Below are 11,322 nucleotides of genomic sequence, written 5' to 3' on the forward strand. Positions count from 1 at the left end.
GATGTTTCTGACTATTCCTTTCTCTCCTCCTCCGGTGTCTATTTTATATTATAATGCAAGGAAAACCAAGATTCAAAAGACTGCCAAGCATCTTAACATTATTCCCCCCTTTTCCCCATTCCAACGATGACTCAATCTCTGTATCCCAGAGCCCTGTAGTTCCAAAGTTGTGCATACATCATTCTTTATCTCTGTCCCACTTAGCCCATTCAGACATGCCTAATTGTTCTCCCATCTGCTTTGTTCTTCCGTTTCCCTCTCCCGCCTTGTATATTGACCTCCTCCCCAGCACCCAAACTTTCCTGTGTCTAATCCCTACCCTGTGCTCCACCTTCCCCTCCCTCCGCTCACCCACTACCAACTTCCCAGCAATCAACAAAGAATTCCCCCTACCCCCCTTTAGTATGGTTTCTTTTTCTTAGTCTTTCTTTTACAGTAGTGGTCCTATAAGCCTTTTTTTTTTTCCAAAAAACTTTTTACATTCAACAAATCACGTAGTACTTTGTTTCATTTCAATGATTGCAATCCCTTCTATGTGACATCACTTTTCCCATTTCCTCCCTGTGGGTAGTATTTCTATTCCAACTTCTTCACCCTTCTGAACTTTGTGCTTTGGTAAGTAAGTGCTATCTTTTTTATCTTAAATGGTTGACCATCCCGTGGTGAGCTGACTTCACTAGTGTTGTTGTTCCCCTATACACCTGTCAACTGCCTGGCTGAGAATTGAGCCATGAGGGTGAGTTCCGTTGCAGACCTGAAGGGTAACCAAGGACCATAGTCTTTGGTTCCTCCAGTGTCTTTCAGACCAGTAATCCTGGTCTTTTAAAAATAATTTTGAATTTTGTTCCAAATTTTCTTCTACTTATTCTAGGAACTTCTAAGTGATCCCTGGTATTGGTTTCCTGGCACATTCTAGTTTTTCAGCTCTGGGGTCCTGGAAGCTGCTGTTCATATGCTCCTTTAGTTCCCTGGACTAGTTGATTCCAAGCAGCTTCAAGTTTCTTCACTCTTCTTTCCTCCACACAGGAGAGACCAATAGTTACCTTAGATGTCCACTCATGAGCTTCTAAGGTCTCAGTCATGGACAAGCCATTTTTAAGGCTTACCAGTAGTGTTGTTGTTGTTGTAATGTGCCATGGAGTCAATTCCGACTCATAGCAACCCTGTACAGGGTTTCCGAGGCTGTAAATCTTTACAGGAGCAGAAAGCCTCATCTTTCTCCCACAGAACAGCTGGTAGTTTCGAACTGCTGACCCTAAGGTTCACAGCCCGATTCGTAACCACTACGCCACCAGAGCTCATGGTCAACAGTTCGAAACTACCAGCTGCTCTGCAGAAGGAAGATGAGGTTTTCTGCTCCCATAAAGATTTACAGCCTCGGAAACCCTGTATAGGGTCACTATGAGTTGGAGCTAACTCCACGGCACATAACACCAACAAGAAACCTCAATTTCCCTATTAGTTACCAAATTTGAGAATAGTGTCAGGAAAAATACATGTGATGTTAGTATTTCTGGCTAAGAAATCAGTGAGATGCTATCATTTGTGGGCTTTGTCCCCCAGATCTGGAGTTTCATTGGACTGATCCACTCTTGTGGGGATGTTGCAATTAGATTTATGTATTTAAGAGGGAGCTCTGCTGGTGCTCTAAGGTAAGCACTGGGCTACTAACCACTGGTTGGCTGTTCAAACCCACCAGCTGTTCCATGGATGAAAGATGAGACTTTCTACACCCATAAGGATTTGCAACCTTGGAAAACCCTATACAGGGTTGCTATGAATTGGATTCGACTCGATGGCAGAGTTGTTTTAGGGGTCTTGGTGGGGTAGTGAGTTGTGTGTTGGAATGCTAACCACATGGCCAGCAGTTTAAATCTACAGCAGCTCTGCAGGAAAAACATGAGGCTTTCTACTTCTGTAAAGATTTATAGCTTGGAAATTATACATAGGTCATTATGAGTCAGAATTGACTCAGTGGCAATAAGTTATTTTTATCTGTTTTCTTTTTTTTTTTTTTTAAGTGCCTAAGAAGTTCTGGTAACGTAGTGGTTACAAATAGGGCTGCGAACCTTAAGGTGGAGGTTCGAAACTACCAGCTGTTTCACGGGAGAAAGATGAGACTTTCTGTTCCCGGAAAGATGTACAGCCTCAGAAACCCTGTTCAGGGTTGCTATGAGTCGGAACTGACTCCACGGCACATAACAACAACAACAAAGTGTAATCAAGTGCATAGTATTTGCATGTCTCTAAAGCGTTCCACAATGCCCTATCTCTCCAAGAGTGCTGTCAATGCAGTTGTCTGTTTCAGACGATGCCGACCTTGCCCCAGCTGTCGCTGGGGGATGGCAGCATGATGAGTAAGTTCTGAAGTCTGTGAGATGTGGCTCAGTATTTCACATGCCTGAGTTGATTGGACAAATCCCGCTATGGACCTAAGGACTTGGGTGGCCTCTAGTATCCTGAACATTGCTATTCAAAGTGTCTCTCTGGTGATAATTTATTTTTCTGACTTGTGTTTCCATTTCAGCAAATGAAAAGATTGACGACATCAATGGCTGTCCGAAGAACAGATCACAAATGGTAAGTGGTACATACAAAGAAGTGAGTGTTTGTGTTCTGTCTCTAACTGACATTGACCGCTTTGAAAACATTCACACCAAAAACTGTACTCTGTACTCCCAGGGATTTCGTTAATAAACCAAGAGCCACTTCCAAGTAGCCACGCTGGGCTTCCCTGAAATTTGTTTGTATTTACTGAAAAATAGCCATGATTTTTGTGTAGGTCTGTAAGACAGCAAACATGAAATGTTTTTGCTCTTAGGGACAAATTATGCAGAACTGGTACAGACATACGGTTGTTTAGGACTTGGACTGTTACGACTCATTCACCTCCTACAAGACCTACAACAGTCCCTGTGTGTGTGTGTGTGTGTGTGTGGTGCCGAGACACCGATAAAGCGGTGGTATTTCACTCTTCAGAAACGGAGGCTTGTGGTCTGATTGCCTTTAAAGATTAGAATGATACGAGATCAGACGTGTGACGTGTGCAGTTAAATCCAGACCGTTTTCAACACACCTTGACACGCGGTAGTCTGCCTTGATAAGCTGTTTAAACTATGATAGTAAAACTCTTTTTATAAAATAAGGTGGTCTTCTTAAGCTGTGCTTTTCCTGTTGCATGTCCTGCATAGAATCTTTGAATTAAATTTCAGGATCATTGTTGAGTTCAGAAAACATTGAGTTGTGATGCCCTCTGCCCTTAATTTTTCACTTCAAAACACTTTTTAAGCCCAAGTAAGTACATAAAGAATGTGTATTATGAGTCTTGTTAAAGTGATGCTAATACATGCTGAAGGTATAAAGGGCAACTTAAGGGCTTTTTCTTGCTGGACATTAATTTGCTTTCAGAACTCTAGGAAAAGGCATAAATTGTCACTCAATGCCCCCTAACTCTACATGAATAATTATGATTTGATACTGTTTATTGTTTTGAATTGTTTATCCCAATGACTTGGGCACACAGGAGTCTTTTCAGTAACTTCTTTTCATGCTCCAAACCCTTCTTATAAAGCGATAGGATGGTGTCCGTGGAGGCCGTGGGCAGCCATTTTCTAGTTTGCATTCTCCTTTTAGTTGATTTGCTCCACTGGAGATTTAGTTGGATCTGAACACCAGCCACTCCTCACATAGAAAAGTCCCCAGGCAGACCTCTCATGGCTTAAGTCTTAGAAGTGTGTGGCTGCTATTTTTACTAGAGCTGCTGCAGCTGTCGAGTATATTAATAATTAAGAAAAATTGGAAGATAAGAGACTTAATTTTAGTGCAGGCATCTTACCCATGCAATCATATCTTGACATGAAAGAGATACTATTATTTCCCTCTGGATAGACATGGATGTGTTTGTCCTGGACCATTACAAGGCCTACAGGGAACTGATATTAGAAATGTTGAACACTGTCTTCTCATTGGTGAATTTGTGTTGTCTCTCCCTTCTGTGTCGCAGCGTTGCTTGTTGCTTAAGCCTGCTTTAAAGCATATAACTGCCTCAGATTCTCCTGGGCAAATGTAGTTCTATTTGCAAATATGTTCTTCATAAATACTACCATAGCATAAATGCAATTTTGTGGTTTTTCCCTAACTCTTTCAGCTGGGGAAATATTGTTTGTTCGTCAACTGTGTTTTTTAAAACACAGAAATAATGAAATCCTATCATTGTTATGATAATTAGTTCCAGCTTAGGGGTGGGGAGGTAGACATGGTCTTTGGGGTAATTTAGCACAGAATAGTTCAGTGTACAGGATGGGAGTCCAGGATAATAATGTAAGATCATCCACCACAGTCATTCTATTCTGTAGGAAATAAGAAAGGTGACAGTAAGGCCAGAGAACCATGGTCCTTTGTCCTAAGTCGCAAAATAATGATGCATCCACAGGCAGAACTCACCAGGCTCACACAGGAAGCCCTCCTCGGACACATGGGTATTATTCTAATTAACAGGGTACGCGTGTGTGTGTGTGCACGCACCCAGAGTGAAAGCATTTCTACTCAGGGGAAGTGCGGTAGTGATGGTGGTGTTTGTTGTTAAGTGCCATCGACTTGGTTCCAACCCAAAGCTAGCCATATGGGGTTTCCAAGGAGCAGCTGGTGAGTTTGAACCACTGACCTTGTGGTTCAAACCAAACTTGCAGTCCTGTGCTTGTCCTACAGTGCTGAACCAGGGTATGAGAGAGCGATACAGATTATGACACTATCATTTCTAGCGTTCTGGAAAGTTAACTTCCCAGTTAAGACTTTTTTTTTTTTAGGACATCTGGCGTCAAAGATTTGTTGTTGTTTGCTAATCTGTACATGTTTGGAAGAAATTACTGAGAAAAATGAGAAGCACTGGTAGCGTAGTGGATTATGAGTTGGGCTGTGAACCCCAGTGTCAACAGTTTGAATCTACTATCCCCTCTGCTGGAGAAAGAGGAGGCTTTCTGCACCCCGGAAACCCTGTACAGGGTCGATATGAGTTGGAACCTACTCAACGGCACATAACCACCACCACCATCACTGGAAAAGGTACATGAAAAACGTAACATTGCATTGATAGAAGGAAGATGATGTACAATAAAATGACAATTTAGGAACTGTGTCTTCTTGAGTTGGAAACTCTGATTCCCCCGAAAATCATCAACATAAAGTAAGTTTCTTTATCCCTAAGAAAATGGATACAGCAAGCATTCGTCTTCAAAGCCCTTTTGGTAATGGAGCCAAAGAAAAGAAATTTTGTTTCAGAGCAGGAGGAGGATGGCTGCAATTCTAGATTCCACGGAGCAAGTTTCACTTCCGCAGCTCTTTAAGAGGTCAGACGGTGAGCCTTGTGGGGTCACCATAAGGAGCAATCACAGGAGGAAATGCATATCTTCCTTCCACCCCACCCCCACCCCCACCCCAATCTCTCCCCTCCTGCCCTCTTGGCTTGGTGACAACTCCTACTCTCTTCCCCAGAGGATGAGGAAGTGGCTACAACCCTGGTGAAATAGGAACTAGAGAGTTTCAGGAGCAGCGAAGCATAAACATTATGGTTATAGCATTGCAAACCTTCCCAGAGTGCTTACTAATGCCAAGCACTGGGCTGGACACAGTGCATACACAGGTGGACAAGATGTCTATATATTCCTGCCCTCAAGATCTCAGCGATAAGTGGGCAAGATATCGGAAAACAATCAGTGATAAAACACTGAAACTGCTATGGCAGTCTTGGCAAGGTGTACTATGGGCCGTTCCACTCCAGAGTAAGGGAAGGCTCAAGGATAACTTTGAAGGATGAGTCTTGGAAGGCAAGAGAATTTACTAACTGTGTGAAAGAGGATTCCAAGCTCAGACAGCCCAGGCTGAAAACTCATTACTGAAGAATCTGTTGACCTAAGGAGGTCATGGACAGTGCAGAAGAAGGCTTTGCAAACATTTGTTCATTGATCTTGCTGAATTGCCAGTTGACATGAGCTGAGTCTGGTAAGATTCTTGTGACCTCTAAGTAATGTCATCCTTTTGCCCTTTTGTGCTTGAGGACGAAAGGTCAAGGAAGAGTCCAGACTGTGACCCGATAACCATGGAACCCTTTTCAGACCCGGGACAAGTTTCCTGCCTCCCTCATCATCCTGCAGATCACTTACTCCTGTTGATGGGAGGCCAACCATGGGATATGGGGAATGAAGACTGCCTGGTTGAAATGGCTGTTAGTATTTTTACACAAATGCATCTGTGTAGGGCGTTTTAGGGTTGGCAGCCCCTTTCACACTCATGAGCACATTTGATCCTCCATTAAGAAGACAAGAAAGAAGGAAAAGGTCAAAACGGATGTCAGAAGAGACACTGAAACTTGCTCTCCAGCATAGAGATGCTAAAGTAAATGGAAGAAATGAGGAGGTACAAGAGCTGAACAGAAAATTTCAAAGGTCAGCTTGAGAAGATAAAGCCAAATATTACAACCAAATGTGCAAAGATCTGGAATCAGAAAACCAAAAAGGAAGAACACGCTCAGCATTTCTCAAGCTGGGGGAACTGACAAAAAAGAATTCAAGCCTTAACTTTCGTTATTGAAAGATTCTCTGGGAAAATTATTGAATGATGCATAAAGCATCAAAAGAAGATGGAAGGAATGCACCAGAGTCACTGTACCAAAAGGAAATGGTTGCTGTTCAATCGTTTCAAGAGGTAGCAAATGATCAAGAGCCAATGATACTGAAGGAAGAAGTCCAAGGTGCATTGAAGGAATTGGCAAAGAACAAGGCACCAGGAATTGATGGAATAAAAATTGAAAATTTTCAAGAAAGTGAGGTGGCATAGGAGGTACTCACTCATCTCTGCCAAGACATTTGGAAGATAGCTATCTGGCCGACTGATTGGAAGAGATCCGTATTTATGCCCATTCCAAAGAGAGGTGACCCAACGGAATGCAGAAATCATCAGACAATCTCTTTGATATCCCAAGTGGGTAAAGTTTTACTAAAGATAATACAGAAATGACTACAAGCATACATTGACATAGAACTTCCAGAGGTTCAAGCTGGATTCAGAAGAGGCCATGGAATGAGGGATACTATTGCTGATGTCTGATCGATCTTGGCTGAAAGCAGAGAATATCAGAAAGATGTTTACCTGTGCTTTATTGACTACACAAAGATTTTCAATTATGTGGATCATGACAAGCCTTGGACAATATTGTGAAATATGAGTATTCCAGAACACTTAATTGTGCTCATGAAGAATCTGTACATGAACAAAGAGGCAGTTGTTCAAACACAACATGGGAACACTGAATGGTTTAAAATTAAGAAAGGTGTGCGACGGGATTTTATGCTTTCACCATACTTATTCAACCTGTATGCTGAGCAAATCATCTGAGAAGGTGGGTTATATGAAGAAAAATGTGGCATCAGGATTGGAGGAAGACGCATTAACAACCTGAGATAGGCAGATGACACAACTTTGCTTGCTGAAAGTGAAGAGGATTTAAAATATTTACTGATGAAGATCAAACAGCAAGGCCTTTGGTATGGATTGCATCTCAATGTAAAGACAAGAAAAATCCTCACCACTTGACCAATAAACAACATTATTATCAACAGCGAAAAGATTGACGTTACCAATGACGTCTTTCTTCTTGGATCAACTATAAACAGTCAGGGAAGCAGCAGTCAAGAAATCAAACGACATATTGCATTAGGCAAAGATGTCAGCTTGAGGACTAAGGTGCACCTGACCTAAGCCATGGTATTTTCGATAACCTTATATGCATGCAAAAGCTGGACACTGAGTAAGGAAGACTATAGAAGAATTGATGCTTTTGAGTTATGGTGTTGGAGGAGAATATTGAAATTGCCATAGGCTGCCAAAAGAACCAACAGATCTGTGTTGGAAGAAGTGCAACCAGAGTGCTCCTTGGAGGCCAGGTTGGCCAAACTTTGTCTCTCATACTTCGGACATATTGTCAGGAGGGACCAGTCACTGGAGAAGCATATCGTGTTTGGTAAGGTGGAGGGTCAGAGAAGAAGAGGAAGACCCCCAGCGAGATGGATTGACAAAGTGGCAGCACAAATGGGCTCAAGTGTGGCAACAATAGTGAGGTTAGCCTAGGATCAGGCAGTGTTTCCTTCTGCTGTGTATAAGTCTCTGTGAGTCAGTACTGACTCGATGGCACCTAACAACAACAATGCTGTTGATGTTGGTACAACCACAGATTTGTGGAAGAGAGTCAGCATAAAGCCAATGCCCAGAAGGTGAGTCTTCAACCATGTCCCTGCTTTCCCATGTTTCCATCATTTCTGGCACCAGGGCACTCTCTCTCTTCTATTCTAGCTGGGGCCAGACCTTACAAGTTAAGAGGGACACCATCTTTGTGTTTTCTAATCACTGGAACAAGACTCAGAAGTCATGGGACATATACTTAAAGATTCCCAGTTTTTTGTTTTTGTTTGTTGAAACTTTTTATTATAAATTGAGTGAAGGTTTACAGAGCAGATCATCAGTTTTACATTCAGCAAATCATAGACTTGGTTTCATTGACATGATTGCAGTCCCCTCCATGCAACAACAGGTATCCCAGTTCCTCCCTGTGGTTCCTATTTCCATTCCACTCTCCTTCCCAACCCTTCTGAACTTTGTCTTTAGTGAAATGCTGCCCTTTTGATCTTGAATGATCAACCACTACATGGTGAACATAACCTTACTAGTGTTGTTGTACCCTTTATATACTTACCTACCACTTGGCTGAATATTGGACCACAAGGGTGAGTTCCATTCCAGACCTGAAGGGTGGCTGAGGGCCATGGTTTCTGGCACCTCTAGTTACTTTGTAACTTTAAGCCCAGTCGTTTGTATAATTTTGAGTTTTCTCCATTATCTGCCACTCGATCCACAACCTTCTAATAGAATCTTTTTCAGAGCAGTTGGTAGTGGCAGCTGGGCACCATCTAGTTCTTCTGGTCTCCCAGTTTTTGTTTTTTATGGTAAGAGGATTAAAGTCCATACCATCATAAGGAGGACATGTATGGGTGAGAGTGGCTTGCCAAGTCTCAGAGAGGGAACTTCACCTATTCTGGGTGGATCAGAAAGTTCTCTAAGCCATTAAGTTCTGGGTTTTAGTGGCCAGTCCTGCAGAATAGGTCAAGTCATGTGTCCTGAGGCAGGTGGACATTGGTCTCTTTAATGAGTCTTTTCCTGTGTGCCCAGACCCTACTCATCATCAGTCATGCCTTGTGCCCTGAAAGTCCCAGACCCAGGTACCCCAGTTATCCCAAAGGTTATTTCTCTGGAGTCCAGGACAAAGGCTTTCTTATTTAGGATAAGACTATGTCCTTTACTCCAGCCAGCAGGAAGAGTTCTCATTTCAAGGGAGGAAACTGAGGCACTGGATGGTGAAGGCCTTCCCCCAGGTAGTAGCGGAACCAGGACCAGAACACTCTGCCTTCGCGCAGGCACAGTGACCAGCGAGCGCACCCAGCTCTTGACCCCTGGCAAATGGGACTGTGACCAAAACCCAGAGTCTCAGCAGTGGTGCCCCTTTCCTGGAGCAAGCCTGACCCTGGCTTGTTTCTACAGAACAGCCTTGCCCTGAGACAGCCTGACCTAGAAGCCATTGGGACCACATTTTTTTTTGGCAATGGAGCTTTAGAAGCAGCACTCCCCAACCCCCACCCACTTTCCTCCTCCAAATCCATCCCCTTGTCCCTGAAATAAGTTTGCTTGTGTGCGTCAGAGCTGGTTAAGATGTTTTGTCTGTTTAGCGTTGCCATGACAATCTCGGGGCATCTTTTTGGCTTTCACATGGTGTGTTCAGCGGAGTCATGTGCATGTTTGGCAGGAGTATTGCTTGGAGCTTGGCCAATGGGGGTGGGGTGGGGGCTGGGTAGCCTGCTGCTCTGAATCTTGAACTCACTGTACTGTGAGACCTTGGGCTAACTTTGGAGCCTGGGAATGGCCAACCACAGGGGGTAGTTTTCATTTTTTCATCATTATTATTTTAAGCAGCTTGACTTTCTGTGGTTGATTAGAGGAGGTGCAAAGTTAGCAGGGCCTGCCGGCCCTTGCAGCTAAAAGCCGCAGGCTTCTTTCTCTTTTAGATCTCAGGCCTAGGGTCAGTTAAAGGCCTCTGAGCATTGCCTGTTGCCTCCTTCTGGACTTCTTGCCTTCTCCTGAGAGAACTTATTCTTAGGGCAGCCCGGGCTTGGGAATCAGACAATTTCTGCTCTTCTGTGGCCTTAAGATAATTGCTTAACCTTTTCAATTTTGAATATCCTATTCTGTAAAACCAGTGGCCACCAGTCAGCTCTGACTCATGACACACACCGGTGTGTGTCAGGAGAACTGAACTCCATAGAGTTTTCAGTGACTGATTTCTCAGAAGTAGATTATCTGGCCTTTCTTCTAAGGTACCTCTGGGGGGACTTGAACTACTGTCTTTTTGGCGAGTAGCCAGGGACTCCCATTTTATAAACAGGAGTTTATAATAATGTGTACATACCTCATATGTTTCTGTGAGGACTAATGAAACAATGAGGGAGTCCCCAGATAGTTAATACACTTGGCTGATGATCCAAAGGCTGGCTATTTGAGTTCATCCCAAGTGGCTGTGTGGAAGACAGCTCTGGTGATCTACCACCAGACAATCAGTCACTAAAAGTCCTGTGTAGCTCACTTCTACTCTGACACACCTGGGGTTACCATGAGTCAAGGTCAACTTGACGGCCTAAAATAACAGTAAGGGACCGTAATGAAAATAATAAAATCTAAGTAAAGCTGTAGGAGCGCCATGACTCTGTAAAAGAAGCACTGGACTGTGAACCACAAACTCAGCAGTTCAAGCCCACAAGCTGCTCCGTGGGAGAAAGATGAGGCTTTCTGTTCCCGTAAAGATTTACAGTCTTGGAAACCTTATACAGGGTCTCTATGATTCGGAATTGAGTTGAGAGCACTTAACAACAACTGCAACAACAAAGTAAAGCTGAAATAGTCTTCATTGTGTGCCAGGCCCTGCTCTAAAGCATCTCTGTAGTGGTACCCTCCCAACAAACCTTTGAGGTGGGTGATCCCCTTATCTTTTTTCCTTATCAGGGTTCCCTGGCATATAGTTGTTGTTGTTTGGTGCCATTGAGTTGGTATCAACTCATAGCAACCCTATACACAACAGAACTAAACACTGCCTGGTCCTGGGCCAACCTCACAATTGTTGCCATGCTTGACCATATTGATGCTGCCACTTTGCCAATCCATCTCATTGGGGGCCTTCCTCATTTTCTTTGACCCTCCACCTTATCAAACATGATATCCTTCTTCAGC

The 11,322-nt window shown here is 43.4% G+C and overlaps 1 protein-coding gene across 2 annotated transcripts in view; it reads left to right on the top strand.

Moving 5' to 3' along the window:
* The window catches only part of NAV2 (neuron navigator 2), a 499,999-nt gene that overhangs the window by 174,755 nt on the left and 313,922 nt on the right, over nucleotides 1-11,322 (top strand). For both annotated transcript variants that reach the window (XM_006865814.1, XM_006865815.1), the window contains exon 3: nucleotides 2,528-2,580. In XM_006865814.1, the coding sequence (XP_006865876.1) occupies nucleotides 2,528-2,580 (53 nt within the window). The remainder of the gene's footprint in view (nucleotides 1-2,527; nucleotides 2,581-11,322) is intronic.

This window comes from Chrysochloris asiatica, unplaced genomic scaffold, assembly GCF_000296735.1.
Source record: "Chrysochloris asiatica unplaced genomic scaffold, ChrAsi1.0 scaffold00083, whole genome shotgun sequence".
Classification (NCBI taxonomy): Eukaryota; Metazoa; Chordata; class Mammalia; order Afrosoricida; family Chrysochloridae; genus Chrysochloris; species Chrysochloris asiatica.